Source organism: Buteo buteo, chromosome 20 (genome assembly GCF_964188355.1).
Source record: "Buteo buteo chromosome 20, bButBut1.hap1.1, whole genome shotgun sequence".
NCBI classification, from domain to species: domain Eukaryota; kingdom Metazoa; phylum Chordata; class Aves; order Accipitriformes; family Accipitridae; genus Buteo; species Buteo buteo.
The window spans coordinates 13,595,276-13,615,893 of record NC_134190.1 but is presented as its reverse complement, the minus strand read 5'-3'; the positions used below and the strand labels follow the sequence as shown (position 1 = coordinate 13,615,893).

The 20,618-nt window shown below is 44.7% G+C and overlaps 1 protein-coding gene across 5 annotated transcripts in view; it reads right to left on the bottom strand.

The window, feature by feature from the left end:
• SLC22A23 (solute carrier family 22 member 23) overlaps positions 1 to 20,618 on the bottom strand; it is a 118,719-nt gene that overhangs the window by 21,835 nt on the left and 76,266 nt on the right. For 4 of the 5 annotated variants that reach the window (XR_012653711.1, XM_075052175.1, XM_075052173.1 and 1 more), the window contains exons 4-6: positions 13,925 to 14,093; positions 8,662 to 8,789; positions 2,107 to 2,196 (exon numbers count right to left, since the gene is read on the bottom strand). Coding sequence is in view for 4 of the 5 variants with exons in the window: in XM_075052175.1 (XP_074908276.1) it covers positions 2,107 to 2,196; positions 8,662 to 8,789; positions 13,925 to 14,093 (387 nt within the window). In the remaining variant the exon portion in view is untranslated. The remainder of the gene's footprint in view (positions 1 to 2,106; positions 2,197 to 8,661; positions 8,790 to 13,924; positions 14,094 to 20,618) is intronic. The other variant, XM_075052176.1, reaches the window with a different exon arrangement.

The following is a 20,618-nucleotide window of genomic DNA, read 5'->3' as shown; positions in this document are numbered from 1 at the left end:
TCCAGCTCCCGATGCTGCTGAATTCTCGTGGGATCCTCTGTGTTTCAGGAGCATGGCTTTCAAAATCAGAAAGTATCTTTAAAGCCTTCAAATGAAGTCACCCATCTCTGCATCACTTGGCAAAGACAAAATAGACAAAGCTCAAATCAAGCAGCCGAAAAAGGATGTCCAAAATGACAAGTGTCCTGTGGTGACGGACTTCTGCTGGATTTTTCTGGCTGCTAAACGATACTGTCAGTAGCTCTTTGAACATGAAAAGAGCTATGGAAGCCCAGCACAGATGCTCAATCAATCCGCAGAGCATGACAGCTCTGCAGCAGGAGGTAGACCAGTCTGAAATGCAGAGCTGAAGCAACCTACTCTCAGCCATACTGAGTTACTGGTACACAGGGTTATTTATACCTTCTAGGTTTTCTGTCTCCATGAATTCCCTTTGTGCTTATTTATTTATTTATTTATTTTTATAGTGGAGGACTAGCAGCCTGATACATTGCATTTTTGAAAAGCCTAATAGTGAAGGAATATTGAAGGCTATCAAGTCACATACAGAAATTATGAGGTGGGTAAGGAGCTGACTGATGGGCAGACAGCAATAAGGGATAGAAAAATAGAAATCATAAGTGGATGGCAGGAGGTTAGTGGTGGGGTGACTCATCTTATTGTGAAAAAAAAAAAAAAAAAGAAATCTTGTTTAATAACCTCGCTAGGGAGCTTGGCACAAACCTTAGGAATGTGCCAGTGAAGTCTGCTGGTGACAAAGTGAAGCACTGCCAGCAGTACAGCACAGAAATGGGACATTAGAGGGAACTGGGTGAGCTTAGGACCCTGTGTGGCAAAAGCAAGTAAAAATGCAAAATACAAGGTAAAATGCTCGGGGACTAATGGTAAATGTTTCCGCTGGAAGATAAGCTTTTAGCAAATACTGTGATGGACTTGGTTATATACTACTTGAACACAAGTGACTTATAAGGCACCAGTTTATTGTGTCCATGAGGTATTTGCAATTCAGACAATGGAATATTGGTGCTCTTTTATAATTCTGGTCACCAATATTTGAGAAACTAAAGCTTTGGCAAGCCTATTTATAAAAGGATAGGAGATAGAGGAGAACTTCAGCTCAGTAAGGGAACAGGGCTGCTGTCTGCTCACATAGCATGGGAAAAGAGAAAAATAGATTTAAGATAAAGACAGTCAGAGACAGGAGCAAATGGTAAGGGAAGAAAGACAAAGAACCTGGACAGCTATAGTGTATTTGAATTGAATGCTAAAACATAACGCAGTACAAGAGCAATTTGGAGTCTGGAATGGCCTTCCAACAAAAGCATGGGACATAAATATTAACAACATTTAAAACAAAGCTCATTTCATAAGAGCAACTGTATAACTCGAATACTGTAATAGCAAAGGTCTGCTTGCAATAATTTGTTTCAATCCTGTATTTCTAATTACGTTAAAAAAAATAGGAAAAGCTAGACGTAAGGTTGCCATTGCAATCTTCAATTGCTCATATGCATTATGATACAGCACTTAATTAGATGATCACACATTAGTTTTTCCCCCAGAATGCTCACTACAGTCAGCAAATGGGCAGCCATTAGTGATGTCTCTACCTTTCCCATTCAACATGTGCCCCTCAGCCTTATTATCCAAACCTCCCAGTGAGTACAAAATCACAGGTTTCCTCAGAGACATTCCTACAGTGCTGTCAGAATATTCATGTACTTCATAAATACCAACGAAATCATCTCCACCACCTTCTTGTAAGTGTAAGGACAAAGATTATTCCTGTTTTGCAGGCAGAGAGATAAAATACAAAGGAATTGTGTTCAGAATGAGAAAAATCACGCAGCCTTGTAGGTGCCAATATAAATGCTCCCAGCTTTCTGCAAATCAAACCCCAGAATTACATGCTAGAGACAGACACTGAAGAAATTGTGATTAGTGACAGCACTGAAAGAGCCTGGTTCCAGGGAAATTTCCATCATGGTACAAGAACATCCCTGGCAGACACAGGGAACGAGTACAGCTCTTCAGGAGGCATTCAGCTTCATTTCCCCAAGACTGTCCTCTTTCCTTCTGCAACCCTCTGCCTCATTCACTACACACCTTCCAAATTCTGCAACAAATGAGGAACAGACAACAGCTTCATTCCCACAGCATCGTCCATCCTATGCACTGATTCGTCCATCCTATGCCCTGTGGAAAAAATAGGTCGTAATCATGTTATTAAAGGCTGTATCATCATGCCTTCATGCCAGGAGGCCAAGCAAGGGTTGCCCAGGCAACCTGACTTCTTGCATTTTCCAGAGCACGACTTGTCAATGTTTACATTCCTCTAACATTACCAACATTAAAAAAAAACCAACCAAAAAGCAACACAAAGAACACATCAAATGTCACTGTGTGTAGCCCTATCTGGGCCATCGGGTGATTTCAGATCCCTACACATGCATTGCTGCTATCTAGCACCGGAGCTATGGAGGAAATCTCAGCAGGCAGGGCGGGTGAGTTGGGCAGTACGGAGGGGTGAAGCACACATTTTAGCAGCGGATTTCACAAGAGAAGAAAGCTGAGATTGACTCCTTGGCCTTGACAGCTTGTTCTGGAGGCAGGGGGAAGCAAATGATCGCAGCCCTTTTGGTCTCCATGCTCTAGCTTTCCTCTCCTCTTCCTCTACAGCCATCCCTTGTACCTCTGCCCCGCTAAGCCCCTCCAACTATCTCTATTCTTTGCTCCCACAACTCTTTTCACTCTCTTACTTCCTCTCTCCCCTGTCCACTGGTCCCCTCTTACTGCTCTCCACCTCCACTTGGTCCCCGTGGTCTCCTCTCCTGCCCCTCACACCCACATCCAGACTCCCCCATCCTCTCTCTCCCCTCTCGGTGCACAGGGGCCGGGGCAGCACCAGGGCTCGCTGCCAGCCCTCCGCACGCGGTTCCTGCCCCGTAAAGCCGGCTCCTCCGGGAGGAAAAGCAGCACTGCGGACAAAGAGCCAGTGTGCCAGCCGGGCACAAAGCAGCTGCCACAGGCTGGAGAGTGGCCAGCGAGGGTCTGCGGAGGACTCGACTAGTGAGAAAGAGTCATTCAAGCTTAAATAGAGGCTGACACCCCCCCCCCTTTTTTTTTTTTTTTAATTTTCTAGCGTATTTGGCTTTTCCCAGTGGCATCAAAAGGTCTCAGTAGAGTGCTCCCTTTCCCCCCTGTCCCCTCCAAACCCTGCTGCTGTCGGAGGTTACTACGGCCCTCACCAAGGATACAGTCAGGGCACGCACGGGCTCTCCTCTTCCATTCCTGTAGACCTAGCCAGCAGAAGAGGACTTGCAGTGATCAGTTTTATTCTTGTTACTCACTATTTATCATGTGCTGCGTGTCCCTAAAGAGTTGCACAAACTCCATCGGTTCCTGCTCCTGGACAACAGGGAACCACCAGGAGAAACCCAGCCCCTCCTGAAAGCTGATTTAACATACAAGAGGGCAACAGAAATCACTGGCTGGTTTTGTGTGAGATGGAAATCTCTGTGGCTGACACACAGTCCTTTTTAAGACTTAAAGGATGCCTTCAAGTAGCACCTTGAACGGTTTTAACTAAATTTCTCACATTTACCTGACTGCCCCCTGGGACCTGCATGGGATATTTAAGTTTGGCAACATTAAACAACCAAGAAACAGGATCTGGTAAAGGAACACATCTGGCAGGTTTGTACGTAGCAGCATCACATGGAGTTACCTGCATTACGGGACCAGGGAACTTGTTTTCTTTCTCTAGCTAATACACCCGGCTCTTCATCCACCACAAGCTTTAAAACAGTGGCGTAGTTGTAGGTGTCGTTGTCTAAGGGTATGAGTAAAGCTTTGTAGGGAGAGTTAATCTCTTCTATTAGGGAAAGAGACTGACTTTCAGACATAAGGCTTTTTCACCCTTCCCTCTGCTATTTACCCAATGAAAAAAGAAAAACATGCAAGTACATAGATCCAAGCCTCAGGCTTAGGAAAAAAAATAGCAAAACAAAACAGGGAACTAGCTTATTTATAAAAGAAAAGTCATGGAAGCATGTTGCTCAGTAGCAAGAAAGGTGAATGATAATTTTTTTTTTTTTCATTAAAAGGAAAGCCTCTGAAAACCACAGCTTTCCTAACCGCAATCCACACACATATGCACACACACTACTTGTCAGCACTGTAGCCCTTCTTCCTCTCCACAACATGTCCTGCATGCTAAAGTCTTTGCATCTATTTGAATGGTTGATCTTTGCTGGTCACTTTTGTAATTACATCAATATTATTTCTCTAAGCTTTGAAAGGAACCTTGGAAAGGAACAGCCATAACCTGTCTGTCTGCAGGAGCACTCCAATTTTTATCTAGAGATGAGCAAAAAGGAGGTTTTGTTACTCAGCCTGGTCAAGCAGTTATTTTTCTGTTACAGACCACCTGAAATGTCTCCCACCACAGGGAAAAAGAAGGAGAACCACACAAGGGGGAGCTTCCATGGAAGCATCAAGTCTGACACCCAGGTAACTCCTGGTAGGGTTTCCCAAGTGGTGCCTTTCCCAGCACGGCCAAACACACCGGCAGGGCCAGGTGCTGGTGCAGGGGAGATCTGCTGGCAGCAGTTGATCTGTTCCAGCCAACAGACCCTTCGCCCCACACGCAGAAAAAACATGCATCTTACCAAAATAACGAAAGCCACCTCATGTTCAACACACCTTTAAAAGGTGGAAGGACAGTTGGTGCTTTCAGATTTCCAATTCCCCAAAACATTCTTTTCTCCTGTTCTTTAACCAGATCTCCATGCTTCCTTAGCTTTCTTTCACTCAGGTCAAAATGACTGCCCTGCAGCTGCACTGAAATATACATTTGTTTCTTGTTCCACAGGGGAACAGCGAAGAGATGGGGAAGTTTTTGGAGAAACTGGCAGTGAAAAACCTGTAATGAATTAATATTATCAAAATATTTCATTTGCTCATGATTGAAGCTGACTTTTTGGGATAATGTTTTGAAATATTTGTCAATAAAATTCACCAAGCCTGTTTTACAAATGACATTTCAATATGCAGTTGGATAAAAATCATTCCCTTGATACAAAATTAAACTTTTCTTTCTAAAACAGGGTAAAGTCTTGAGCCAACTGGTGAAATTTTGAGACTCAAAACAATAGGGATGATTTAACCATGTCTAATTAGCACACCTAGATTTCTTAAGCATTAAAGAAGAAAATATGACCACATAAAACCAAAAATCTCTTTATGAAGGCTAATTATTCCTGCCAAAAATCACAAGGTGCACCAATCACTCAAAAATAAAGCCACTTAAAGCTGTCAAGGAGGCAGCTCTCCTTTGGTTTTGCAACCAACAACAGATACACTACATTACACCCCTGGGGCAGGTTACTGAGAAGATAAGGGCAATGTTAATTTATAACACTCTGGACTCCTATCAACATCCCTTGTCTCACTTTAATTTGTTTGCCATGCATACTCTCTGGCTGGCTGAGCATTGCCCATCAACTGCCCATGCTGATTTTCTCCAGACATGGGTTGTTACCACAGCTGCCGGACCTTTCAGCTGCAGCTGGACCACTGTCCAGACATTTAGTTGTTCTCTTCAGAGACATCTCCCAGAAGAGCACTGGCAAACTGCTCCCACCCTATGGATTGATTCAAAAACAGCAGACAAATTTTGCTTCCTTTTTTCCCCACCCAATACGTGGGCCACCTCCCTGTCGAGCAAAGAGGCCTTACAGAAGGTTAGTGGCACTTTCCACTATGGGACCGCAGCCAAATGGACCAGTAAAAGCTTTCAGCAGGCAATGGGAATGGTGTGATTCTTCAGAAAGGAAAATAAGCCTGTTCATTGCTTGGACAGCAATTAAAAATTGCGTTTTCTTCTATCCCAGAAATGCTTCACCCACTTGATTGCTACTTCTTTTTATTATGGAACTCGTATCAGCTGCCAAAATGGGTACACATGAAACTACTGTAACTCCTGCAGTTATCTGTTATACAGGATACACTAATTTGACTGGTACATATGAGTAAAATTACAGTGGGGTTACCAGCTGGAAGGGACTGCAAGTGAGCGGTTTATCATTTAATTGTATTGGGAGTAATTCAATCGCAGGAGGCTGTTACGACAACGCAGCGAGGAATAATAAACAGCAACACAATGGCCCCTAACTAGAGCAAAACAGTTTCCAGCCCTTTCAGATGGAAAACAAAGGATAAAACAAATCACAAACAAAACCCCCTCCACACAGATAGAAAAGCTCAACAATGGAGTCAAAGGGAAATAGGGGATATCTGCATCAGGCTCCATAGCATCCTTTCTGCCAGAGAAGTACCAGCTTTTTACTCATTCCTTGCTACAGCCACTATGGGTATGTGATTATAACACACAAAAGCAGAGAAATGCTTTCTTCTGCTTACTGACCCACTGGAGACACATGGCCTGTGGTTTGATCACATTCTTCATTCGGGATTTCTACTTTTCTCCTGTCCCCACTCAGACCATCAACACTCCCATGCACCCGGAATGAGAGAGAAGGTCCTTCCTTCCAAAATTTTTAGTTAAGCTCATTTCATCCTTTTGATACTGCTTCTCTCTTACTCTCGCTACAGAAATGCAGCGTGCCTACAGAGCTGGGTCAGGAAAGCCTTAACATGTGGGGCTGCAGAGAGAGTTTAAAGAGAAAAAGCGAGGGAAGAAACAATAAAAAACTCCAGCAATATGCCCAACAAATCCAGCATCAACAAGAAGACAGAAATGACCATGTTCTGTATCACTTAAAGTTTGCAAAGGGTGATGTACTGACAACTGCTATATCTAAAAGTATTTGCAGGCAGAGAATCCACAGCATCAAGATGTGTAATAACACTCTGTTTTCCACATGAAAGGGAGTCCCTCCTTAAGCAGGAGCATACCCCTACCACGAAACTGCTGGAAAAAGTAATCAGTTGCGAGTAATAGCCATAAAACCTTTCTGATACTTAGCACTCCTCCATGGACAATATCATTATACATGGCTTAAATAAATCCCTCTAGCACACAGTTGCATCTTTATCATTTTCCTTAAAGGAAACTCAGGTAATTTATTTTTTCTTTCCCCTAAAATACATTTAATTTCATCTGCAAATTCAAGAAGCTGACTAACTGAGAAAAGCCAAATTTAGAGTTTGTTGGGAAACTCCAATTGTGAGACATTTTGTTGCCTCAGAGAGAGGTTTTCTCCAAGATCCATCATTTATTCTGGGGAAGATCTGCAAAAAGGGGGGGATGAAGGTCACCAGGTTAATGGCTGCTCATATACCCCTATGCTTTTCAGAACTTTACCAGAAAAATGGCATTTCCATTGCAAAGCCATGTTGTGTGCGACACAGACCCAGGACAGACACAATTACGTGCAAACAAGCTAATTAACGCCAGACTGCCAACTGCACCAGAAATCACAGCAGTGACCTGGGTATGAACACCACAGACCCAAATCAGACTTTTTCACCCCTCACTGATGAAGACTGCTTCATTCATTAGGCACTGATGTTAATGGTGACAATATTTCTATTCTGGACGAAGTCTGTTCCAGTGCGGACTGATGCCTTTAGCGCTGACTGATGGAAGCTACAGCTACCCCAGAGACATCTGACAGCGAGTACCAGCCAAGCGCAGGAGGCATCACCCCTACCTGTGGGCAGAGCTACTGGGTGAGGTCTTCCTGCAGCCCCTGGGGTCAGAGCAGGTAGGGTTTGAAAAAGTGGGGAAAAAAAAGAAACGTTTCCACTGTTTTCTGACTAGTGGGTAGTCTGATACAGATTGCAAGTGACAGTGCAAAATGGGTGTTTACGGGCACCGTCAGGCCTGTGAGAAGGAAGAGGGGAGCCTGAACCAAATCTGACAGGTGCACCAGCGCGATGAAGATCCAGAAAGTCTTTGCCTTCGTTGTAATTAGGGCCACACACAGAGTCTCTTCTGCAAAGTCTCTTCCTGTGAGACAGGAGCACGGCTATTTCAGTGACAATCCTGATGACAAGAGGAGTCAGCTCTTTCTAAAGCATCAGTAATCCAAGGAACCAATAATTTAGACTCTCGACCAAAAACTGCACCCTACCGCTGCGGCTTGCAGGACCCCCATCCCCAGAGCAGTGTCACTCAGAGGATGCAGGACAGGAAAGCAAAATGTCTCTTGGAGCAAGGCTTTAAAGAGAAACTGCAACGTGGTTTAGGTCTGCCACAGGGCTGGCACTTCAGAATTGGGGGTTCAAGTGCTGCCGCTTCTCCAAACCAACAAAATAAATGTTGCGTGATGGGCAGGATCCCAGCAAGCAGCTTCCTTAAAACACAGTTTCCAGAGGCACACAGGGCTGAAGGCGCACTCTGTAGCCATGGTAAAATTCTTCAAGAGATGTCTCTAAAGACATATGGCACTGCAAGATGAGACTATAATTACTAGGACTGTTCAACAGGCCAAGTAATTTTAAACACAGTGCTGGAGTTTGGAATTGTTTTTCAAGAAAAGCAAAATGAATGAATGAATGAATGAACAGGATGATTTTACAGGCAGTAAATGGATTATTTAATTCTGGGCAGCAATGCCATGTGCAGCCATTAGTGAAACGCAAGCAACTTCATCTGAATGGAGGGATTTGCGGTTGTCTGTCTGTCCTACTCACCGGGCACCACTCCTTTGATGTCACTTTCCGTGTTCACCCTGTTCTTGTGCGTGAACTGAAGGATCAGTTCCTTGGATGCCTCAAACTGCTGCGTAGCCATCAGCCACCGAAGGGACTCTGGGAAAATACTTCAAAGATGGAAAACACATTAGGGTTGCTTCCAAGTTTCTATCAGAGGAAGAACTGATAGAGTTTAGCTGTTCACTTAACCGTTCGTGAGCTACATAATTGTTTTCAAAAAGCAGAAGAATCACTTATGAAACAAATAAGAGGGAAAACAGATTCAGAATGTGTAAATTAATGACATTTTCTTTTACACTGATTCTCAAATGATATAGGAACGATCTTATCACCTAGAAATAGGACATATTAGAGTTTTATAACGTTGGAGGTGTTCTGCCCATTAATACAATTTTGAGAGAACTGGGAGAAGGAGGCAGCACTGTCTGCAATAGACATTTGCTGCCAAGCAGGCAATGAATGAGGTATGCAGTTAGCACATGATAATTCAGACCAAAGAAGGAAAATAGCCGACAGAAGTGATTTGGATTCTCTTGTAAAGATGGAGAGAGGAAAGAGAAGAATTACTTTTTACAATTCTAATGGAACAGATTTTTTTAAACATGTCAAAAATCTTCTCCCACATATGCAGACTTTAAGCCATTCTTTTATACAGGTCAGTATTGTGTATGCTCCAGGCAACATTCAGTTGTTGCTCTAAAAGCTTCCCCTAGCAAAACCAATATTGTGTTAGGTTAGTTGCCTCAAAAATATACCCATGCACACAGAATTACAAAATAAAAAAGTTTATTTTCCATCTGGTTGTTTCCTTCAAGTGCTGATATTCACCTGAGTCACTAGCTTAAGTGATCATTCTTCCTTTTTTTCAGATGAGTTTATTTTGATACAGAACTAAAAAAAAAAAAGTAAATCTTCAAACAAACAAACAAAACCTCCCATACTTCTATAGATATGAAAACTTTCAGATCTGACTCCAAGCATATTCTTCTTTCTTGTTTAGGTCTCATTTTCAACTAATCTTCCAAAAGACATTTCTAAAAACAAATTTAACAACTACTTTTAACTTCAAATATATAATAAACCTCAAATTTCCTTCACAAAGCACTGATCTTTGCTGTGGATGCTGCCTCAGTTCTTATATTTCTAAGCAGCGGACCAGGCAATTGCACCGTTATGGTACTATCTTTTAAGGCTGATGCAATTTGGAAGACAGCTTAGAGAAACCTCCATCCTAGATAGAGAAAGTATTATTTTTTTGAAGAAGAAGAAAAAAAGAGAGAAGTCAGGCAGACTGCAATCCAAATGATATCAGGTAATAAAAATATATAACAGCCGTGATGACAGCCATTCAGCTTGACAGCTTATTTACTACCACTGGTGCTGCATGGATGCTTTGGCATATCCTTCTGCAGAAAGTCCTGTACTGCAAGTGCGTGTTTGGAAAAATTAAGAATTCTTTGAATGCAAAATCTCCCCATGCTTGGCTCCAGAGAAGGGACAGCCTCAGCCACTAGTCTAAAAGCTGCACTTTTTGAACCGTCTGCTTCCAGGTCCCAAATGACAAGTCCTACGGGGAGCACCTGTTCCTAGGGAAGGAAGAAAGCCACAGGGACGGGCATCGCAGCGACCAACGCTGTCTCTGCCTTCCAGCTCCTACAGGTTCCTCAAACTGGAAGTGCTGAAGCCTCACATCTTTCAGCTGCTCCATTACTCAGTGCGAGCAGTGGGAGGTTCATTTAAGGATCTTTAAAAACTCCCGGGCTGCTTTGAGCCCAGGTTATCAGGTACAGCAAGGGGATGAGCTGGCCACCCCGTCTCTGTGCAAGTGCCTGAGCTCACCTGTGGAGCGTGGACCCTGCTCCAAGGGTCATTTGTACCCACCTACTGTTGCACCTCCTGCTGCCAAGCCAAGCACCATCACAAACATAAAACCCCAAAAACCAACAACAACAAAAAAGCCAACCCCCTGGTCCCTGTGGACTTCTGCACAGAAATTCGGTCACAACCTTGTGCTTTATCACCTGGCACTGAACACTAATTGACCGTAGCTTTCTGCCAAGGGTGGACAATCGCCCAGATCACTGTGCCGAGCTGACTGCAGACACCTGGTCGATAATCTTCTACCTCCTCCATCAGTGAGGAAAGGACCAGCCTTTTGCAGTCAAAGAAAAGAACGGGGGGTGGGTGGGTAGAGGGAAATGTTTGTCTCCTGTTACACAGCTGCTACTTGGGAGAGGAGAGGGGGAAGAGTGGGAGGGACGCTGGTAAAAAAGATCCTAAGCCTGAGAAATCCTAAGAGCAAAGAAGAATCCTTGACAGACAGAAAAAGGCCAGGCAGGTACCACACATAGCTGGAAGGAGAACCGTGATCCCGTCCAGATGCAGAGCAAACCCATGCCCATGGAAATTGTGTAGTGTGTCAATCTGGGGTCTGCCCCGGGGCAACAAGGCCAGTTATTACAACTTTGCATCTTGGTGAGGGTAAATCCTATCTAACAGCACCAGAAAAGAACTGGCCACCCCTTCCTAGTTCTTCAGTTTTGGTTAGAGTGAAGCAGGAGTTTATTTTGTATTATGAACGCCTTTGCTGACGTTCATGGCATGGTTCTCTCAGGAGCTCCCTGTGTCCAAGGAAGAGGAAACAATACCTCTGTATAACTGGAGCTCCCCTTCCCTCATGGCTTTAGCACACAGGAACTTTGAAAGGAGCCTAACTTCTGTTAACTTATTTTTATATGCTTGTCACCAACCCCTGTGCTCACGTCTGGCTTATATGGGTGCCTCCCTGCCCTTCCCGAACGACCTGAGAGCTCAGCAAAGGCATCTGCTTGATTTGCAAGTGTCCCAGCCCACCAGCCCATCCCTCCCAGACAAATCTGCTGCTTCCCCCTTTCTCCCCATCCATGCCCAGCTTCCCGATCCGCTCAGCCACCCACCTCCTGGGGATGGTATAGCCTGCCACGGGCACATGGCTGGGAGCAGAGCAAATCTATAGGTGGGAGAGGGCTACGTCCCAGCCCGGAGGGGTAAACAGCTCTCTCACAGCAGGAGATGGAAGTAAAGAGAGGAAGGAGGAAGGAGGAGGCAGCGCAGGGGCTACCGCAGCATCTGTTATTGAACTCACTGCTTTGGGTACATGATGGGGAATTAACAAGCAGTACGGTTTTCCAGTTCTTTTATTACAAATCAGTTAGTTTTCTTCCTTCATCCGTAACATATGCTGAGGGTCCACGCTCTGTTCCCCAACATAATGCCGGGGGAAGAGGGGAGAAAAGGAAAGAGGTAATAAAACGGTAGCACTTTCCAGAGAATATGCAACAGATGGAAGAGAAAAGCCTAAGAGAAAAGTGCATACTGTACTGACAGTATAATTAAACAGGCATCCTAACCAGAGTCCATTTCTGCAAATGCAAAAACCCTGGGCAATGCAAATCCTGTTACTTTGGCTATTACCACTATTTATCAAGCTGTCATATCACACATTATATAAGGGGGATCTATTTGTGTGGTCTGCCTGTCCCATCCAGCCAAAAAGCCACAAAGCGCTTGCAGATTAGGAAATAAACGCTAGCATTTCCTATTGCTTTCGATATCACCCAGGGACGACCTCTCAACAGGAATGTACGAGACCCTGACTCAGCCAGCTGGAAGACGTGCTATCTCCAGAAGACTGCTGAGGGGTTACTGCTGTCCATGTCGTCTGCTGTGTTCGTTAGGAGCCTTCATACTCTTGTACTGTCCTTCTGGACACAAATACCTATAAACATTATATTTGATATTGGGTTCTATCCAGTGGTGGATGTAAGGCATTTCAGCTGATGGGCATCTCAACAGGAGGTGTTGGAGTAGACCTGCGTGTGTTTGCATGTGTATAATGTATGGTAGGTTTGGGAGAATAGTATCGCACATTAATAAGAACACTCTTGGTTAGTCATCATCAAGATTGACACTGACAAGATAAGACTATTTAGATGTTATAACTTGGAAAACAGGGGGAAAAAAAGTGCCATTATCTTGAAAGGACTTGTAACTTTCTACGGTGTGCTTCATTTTGCCCTCAGCCCAAGCCATGGCATGTCTACCTTGGGTATAAGTAAAGAAATCCCCGCTGAGGGCTACCACCATGAACACAGCAGAACTCTGTAAGGCCTTCATGCATTAATAGAAAAATATATAAGTGTTAAGAATTCTTACATACTGTAACAAGTTTTTACATGTTGCAACTTGTCAGGCATTATAACTAGCAGCTTAGCCCCCCACGGTACATAAACAACTTGGTCCTGCACAGTGCGGTGGCCTTTTTATCTCATTTTTCTCAGTGTACAGCAACTAAATATTTTAGTCTTGTTAAAGTTATCTTTAAAACAAACGATCTAGCGTGTTCTTACTGTTATGGTTTTGTACAACACTGCTCTCATAAGCCTCCGTTGTGTTATGCCGCCACTGCGTGTCACTATTAAGACAGAACAACAAAGAAAGACTTTTTGGGAGGTTTATAAAGTCCTGGTGGGGATGGACCTGGCACCATCCCCAAGGTGAGAGCCGCCCTACTTCTCTCAGGATGGCCATACCAATGCCACGGTGCAGCAGGCAGAGAGGAGTGGGAGCAGCCAGGAGGGAAGGATTCCTTATGGGAATGATCCCGACCCACTGCCTGGAGCAGACCGGCCACCCAGGCTTCAGCACAGCATGTGCTAATTTGGGCAAAATCCAGCAGGCAGTCTAGTTCAGGGCTGACTATCTCATGCACACAAGACGTCCAAGTGCGCTTATTCAAGAGCTGACACATGTTATTTTTAACCTAGCTTGGCTAACCCAGGCCAGAGAAACCAACAGTGACAGCTCAGAACCACAATACAGGTTTTAAGGGAAAATTTAGCTGTGCAGCCACAATCTGACAACAGCGAGGCTGAGACGCATCCTCTCAAGAATTGTTTTCTTCTTTACAGGGGAAGTGAGAGCCAGAATAATAGCAAAGTACAACTTGCTGCTTAGCGAAAGAGGACCATCTCCTGAGTTCCCACCAAGTCGCAGCATGTAATCTATGTGAATGCTAGAGCAAATTATAAAGTTATTATTTCTCATTTCAAAGTCACATATTTGCAAAATGTGAATGGAAGAATAAAGGGAAAGGCTCACACATCTTGTGAAGCACACACACTTCCTGACAGTGAAGCACCTCCCAAGCCCAACATCAGGAGCTCATGTTGTCTTTGACCCGCCAGGAGGAAGAAATACTTACACCCAGTAAAGCAGCATCAGCAGGAAAGGACAGATGATGACCGCCTGGAGGACCTGCCAGTCCCTGCAGAGGGCAGCCAGCCCCGGCATGAGGAACTGCCCCGCCATTTCGATGAAGCTCGCCACCATGGTGATCATGAACCGGTGCCCCGGAGGACAGAGCTCTATCCCTGAAACACAGAGCACACGCGAACACGTTAGCCCCCCAGCAGCAAAGGCACCCACGGAGTACCTCTTTAGGAAACTTTCAGGGAGTTAATGTCCTTCAAGACCTTTGGCCAAAGTTATGCACAATCACATAAATCTTGTTTCCTCCTGTATTTAGACTTCAAATACCCTAGCAGCTACAGAGAAGCCCATTGACAGCTGCCTGTGGCGCAAACACTGCAACTTCCATACGCTTACTGCATCTCCTGCAGACCTGCTGTATCCTCATTGTCCGCTTTCCTTCGGTCTCTGCCTAGAGAAGCATTTGACCAAATTGTAAGATACTTGTTTTTAAAAGGGAATGTAGGGTAAAAACACAATCCAGAGCTTTTGGGTCGAGCCTTTTCACACTTCTCGGAGACGCCGTGTGCCTTTCCAATCAGCTTGCTGGGAGGCAGAAGAGCACAGCTCTCAGCAGGATACAGGCTCCCAGCTCATACGGGATGCCACCTGCCCACAGTTTAATATGCTACGACTCAGCCAGTTTCAAGCTGGATTTTGCTGAGTGGGTTGTTTCTGGGTTTGCTTTTTGTTTTCGCAATAGCTAATCTTGATCAACTTTCAAATGAGCCAGCTTTCCATCTGTCTTATCCTATCCTCCATCCTTCCTTTTGCTGTGGGGCAATTTACTACCATCACTGTCATCACTGGTCATCTCAGCTGCCTTGTGACAAGCAAGTTCAGTAGATATAAAGCTTCCTTAAACCCTGAATTCTGGCTACCTTTATTCAGTCCTCAGAAATGAAGATGAATTTATCAGAATCACAGCTTTAAAAAAAAAAAAACCACACCCCCCCCCCCAAAAACACCATAGAAAAATCACAGGAAAAATAGCAGAAAAATTGGACTGCCTTGTGGAAAGATATTCGAACAATTTCTTCACCACTTAAGATTGCAATAGAAGCTCCTATTTCATATTTCCCATTTGCCCACATTCACTTCTATAGATTAATAATTAAGCACAATAAACCTGCCACAAATGTTGTGTAGTACTTATAGGCATGGTGATACAGAAACATAAGCTCGTAAACATTCATGATATGTTGCTGTCAAGTATTGTGGCTTTTCCTTGGGATGTTTCCTATGATTGTTTTAAATTAGAATTTAACGGTTGTTAAAATTGTAATTGAAAAGCTGTAAGATAATAGGAAGAGATGACAGCTGCTCCTTCATTCACTCTCTCATCTGTAGCTTGTTCAGCATTTATCTCTGTAACACAGATTTAAACTAGCTGACCAGGAACTAGCTTGTAGATCAAATGTAGGATTAAACACCACACTTTTTTTTCCCCCTTTCTTTTCATCCAATGACAAAAACTATCAATGGATTTTTGCCAATACAGAAGGAAAATGTATCTGTTGTGAGGCAGTCCAGATTTTCATTAGCTTAACCACAAACACAGCAGCTTTGGAAAAGAAAGGGGGAAGAAAACCCCAACCCTCAAAGACTCTCACTTGCTATAAAAGGCTTTTACATTTTAATTAGGAAAACAAGATTAAAACACAGAGCTCCTTATGACATTAATATGGTTTCATTCTTACTAATGAAGTATCCCAAGCCTAGGTGGTTTTTTTTATTCTATGCAAAGAGGTCACTTCCGTTTTATTTCTCTAATCTTCAAATATAAAGCTGTTCTGTTTGTTTTTCTAAACCTTAAAGTCACAGTTACTCACAATCCAATATTCCTTCATTAAGTACAAGGATGAGTTTTGTTGCTATAGAAACAGGAAGTCTGCATTAGATAGGTAAGGCTTTGGCATTTCAATTGCATTGCTTAGTTTAGTATCAGATTAAAAGAAAAATTAACTAAGAGAACAACTTTTACATGAATTCAGAAAGAGGTGTCCAAACAATAAAATTATATTATATAAAGTCACTGGTGCATAGCACATAACTCCATATGCAGCAGTTATTCATTGTAAAGAAAGAAAATAACTTCAGAGGTTATTTGGCATTTATTTTCTTTGGATTATCACACGCATACAATCAATTTTTGCTCTTTCCTCTAAAAAAGCTGGAGAAGGCAAAAAAATAATCCCTGCTGTAGCTGGGTGAGCATGACTTTCAAGTGACATCAGCAGGCGCTCTGTATATATGAAATATCACATCCCTGTTGAAACGTTCAACATATTAGGACAGCCTACTGACTTTCCAACATCTCTGGTATCAATTTTATATGACTAAAGACTCAGCACTGCAGTTTTTAGCAAGTATTTAGCAGTCAACCTTTTCCCACCCCTACCAGCAAAGCCACCCACTGCAGCACCTCTGCCCCAGCACCAGGAAAGGCACCCAGGCACGAGGCCTCTACGGCTGCAACAATCTCCACCCAGTTTGCACAATAAATTACCAACTCACACGAAATCACTACAAGGCAGAGAACAGCTTTATCCACCTGCGGCAAATCCAGCAGGAAAGCTCCAGCTCCCCCAACTCAGTGAAAAGGTTTCCGCCTCAACTTCTTTGTGGAGCATGGAGAATCACGTAAACTCTTGCCTTATACACTAATAATAGAAATTACTGTCAGTACCAAAGACTCCCAGATACCTCTGTTTGCTCTACTTGGAAAATTTTGTGTGGGCAAGGAGACAGGTGTGGAAAGGATTCTGCTTCCTTGCCCAGCACTTCTACTCTAGGCAGCACAGGCAGAGCAGCAGATCCAACTCAGATGCCTAATTTCCCTAAGTCCCAGGCAAATGATCGTATGGGCAGGTTGAAACCTGTACACGGAGCAGTCCTGCAGTACTTGGGCAGTGAAATTAGACGTGCCCAGGACATGTGGGACAGACTGTCTCACCGTCAGTAGATGCCCACTAACAGCGGACACCACAAGCGCAGGAGCGGGACCCAGACAACCCCCGTGGCAGAACTGCTCCGCACACGCTGCAAGTACGACCCAGCCTGAAGGCAACGGCTTCGCCACACGCGGGGCGCAGACCTGGGGGTCCCTGTAGGCATCACTGACACGACACACGGAACACACGAGACTCATTGCACAGCCCATGCCTCTGGGCTGGGAAACACAGAAATAAGGTGTAGAAATCCTTTTGGACCATATCCTGTATGTCCTTCCTCTACAGAAATGACCAAATCGATGTTCAGCAGCCTCACAGCCCACAAACCTGATGCAGGGAGAAGCGGTGTGAACTATCCCCCTTCTTAGAAGGGATTCAAGCATTTTTGGGGGCTGCTTCATGCACTCAAAGTAACCCCACTACTAACATGCACAATGCGCAGAGACACGTTCTGCTATGGAAGGAACAGCTCTGGGGCCAGAGACGTTACTCCATGAGTCTGCATGCAGTGGTTTGTACCAGAAATATTAAAACTGGTGATGAACTAAGGCAGAGCAGAAGTCTGTGCATGTGTATATGAGTGTATGTGTGTGTGAGAGCACGTGAGCAGGCACCAGAAGGGTGGGCAGAGCATGGGTTAAAGGAATGGCACATGCCCATAGTGCCAATCGCACCCTATCCATGATTTAATTCAAGTAACAAAAGGAGGAGGAACAACCTGACCTACAGATAAGGTATCAAGAAGATGAACGACAAGACTGGAGTCATAAAATATCAAGACTATGAGGAAAAAAAAGAAGAGAACAGAAATTCATTAAGTTTGCCTGAGAATTATGAGGGACGAGAAAAAAACAATAAAGCAAAAAATTGTAAACATCAATTCCTAAAGGGTATGAAAAGCAACCCCAGACTGGTGTGTTGTTGCCTGCCAAGAACAACCTCAGGGACGTGATGAGGACACAGCAGCCTCTGCCTCCTGTCCTCTGGGTCACACAAGTGACCCTGGCCAGACCACGTGGACATATGCCTTGGTACTTGTGAGTGCACGGGTGTGAGCACATGCATGAATGAAATCCATGAGAAAGTGAGTGTGGTTGTGTAAAATATGCCTACTTAGAGAATTCGGAGAAAAAAAAATTAAAAATAACAACTTTGTCCTTCTATATAGTCTCTCACTGAGTTATTTAGAAATCCCACGGGAAATATTTTCAAGCATTAAAGGGAATAAGAACCACAGCAGCTATATTGGCTGCTCCTAGTGACAAAGGCCAAGCTCAAGAAAAGGACTTTCAAACCAGCATTTTTGGTATACTAACAGGACATATTTTAGAGCATCTCCCCCACTGCTTCATACATTGTCCTTTTTGCTTACCCCTGGCATTGCAGCAATGGCCGCAGTTGACCCCTAAGAGAGCCACATGCATGGCTAGGATGGTTAGTTAAACTTTCTAGACACATGCTGAGGGAAAAGCCCCCTCTGAGGAGGGCTCTGTCCCCGACACTCCCCACACTTCCCTCTGGAGGCAGCCTTGGAGATGTCCTGGGCTCCCTTCCCTCACTGGTGCGCTCCCCCTGGAGCAGGGGCAGCCCTTGCGTTTCAGAGGAGTTGAGTTTCACGACAGATGCTGGCCTGAGAAAAGCTGCCTCAGGTGGCATGGACCTACAGGGCTTTGGTCAGACTTTCTGACCATCTAACTTTAACGAGCAGGTTGTCGGGGTACGCTCTTGCACCTTAGGTGAATACAGAGTCCAGAGGTTTCAAACTTGTAGCGTTTTCCAAACATGTCTAAAAAGCACGATAAGTAGTTTTTAGGACTAGGAAAAGTATGAGCTGAAGGCAACATTGTCACATACAAATCCTCATTCGATCCACATTCCATGCTATATGACAACAGCGGCAAGGTAAAGCAAGATTGTCTTGACAGATCAAAACAAAGAAACAACTGAAAATGAGAAGTTCATCGCTGTTTCATAGGAGCCAGCCCACAGCATGCCACCGGAGTCAGATTGCGTAAGTTCTCCCAGGCAGGTTTTGGAATACTGAAATTACTTTCCTTTAAAAGGGATTAATTTTCCCTCCCTCACTTCCCCCATGTTCCCCCTGCGTAGTCCTTTGGGACTCTCATCAGAAAGAAGGGAAAGCCTGAACAAGCCTTCGCAGGGAAAAGCAGGTCCATTCCGCAAAGCACGTGAAGCGCTGGGAGGCCCTTCGGCAAGCACATCTGCAGTTTTGCCAAAAAGAAGCTGTGTATAAACATCAGTGAATTAATTCACTACAGTTACATGGTACTTGAACCGGTGCATGCCATTTACGTCGCCTCATCTGGAAGTAGGTGAGACTGGAAGAAACCAAGGAGCAGAGCAGAAAGGAAGATGTTTCTGGAGTCAGACTGCAGGTGGATGAGGTATGGCACATCTCGGACCCACACACATCTTTGGAACACTTGCAGAGAGCCATCAGTCCTGAAAGGTTTTACTTTTCTACGGTTTTTGGAAAACCTAGAAACAGCTTGCAAAAGACGACAGAGCTCTAGATTATTCCACACCAAAATCAATTGTCCCCCCAACAGCTGCCCAAACAGGCTGGGATTTACAGAAAAGGACAGGACTCCATCACATACCTCTGCATGGTTGTCAAAATTTAGGAAGATCCCAACACCACTGACAGTTCAGACGGGACGGTGCGGGGAAGTTAGAGAGCCCGCTCCGAGCAGGACCAGGGCACTCTTCCCACCGGTGCACCGCAGGAGCTGCACGGGACACAGGGACGGGCCGGGAGGGCTCCTGGCTCTGCCCTGCCTGCTGCTCGACTGCGAGCACTCAGGCTCGTCAGGATGCGTGCGAGGAGGGAGCTAACGAAGAGCCTCTGCAATGCCACGGGGGGTCAACCCCGCTGCGTGCAGAGCTGCTCCCTCGCGCGGGAAGTCACCCCTGGGCATCAGCAGAGAAAGGCACGATAAAACCAGAGGTCAGACAACAGGTTACCCACTGCAAACGCAACCGGGGGACGTCGGTTTTAGATAGGAAAGGCCAAGTCGCCTTTGCTAACAGCTTCTCCTCTCCCTGGCACTGGGCTGGAAAAAACCCTAGGCTGATATCCTTGACGACAATTTTTCAGGCAACCTCTTCTGAAAAGAAGATGGGAGATCCAGTTAAAATTATCCAAGTATGCCGTGGCCTGACATCTGCAATGCTGCCCTCTCCCCTGTCCAGCCAGCTCCTCTCTCCCACCGTCTCTGCCTGCCGCTGTGGAAGAAGCAGCACATCTGGAGGAGACGGACACACGGACCACAGGGAGGACTACAGTAACATCAGGTTAAAAACAGCTCACGTTACCGCAGAGCACGGCCCTGCGTAGCCCACCTTCTGCAAACCCCACCTGGTGAGTTGTCTTCACCCTGAAGGGACTGAGGGCCACATCCCATCCTTTCTCACTTGGTCTTGCACTTACGCACTAGTAACAAATAACTTGCTTCAGATTTCAGAAACCCTCTAATTTGTCTTCAAAGGCTGACATTTATTCTCATAGGATATTTGCACAAGGATGAATAGCAAATACTTTTATTTAAAGAAAAAAAAAGTTGTAGGTCATTTGCAAATAATATATCAAGAGGAAAAAGACGTTAAATCACACTGCCTGAACAACTCTCCAGCATTCACTCACCCATCTCTAGTCCCAAAACACAAAGCAAT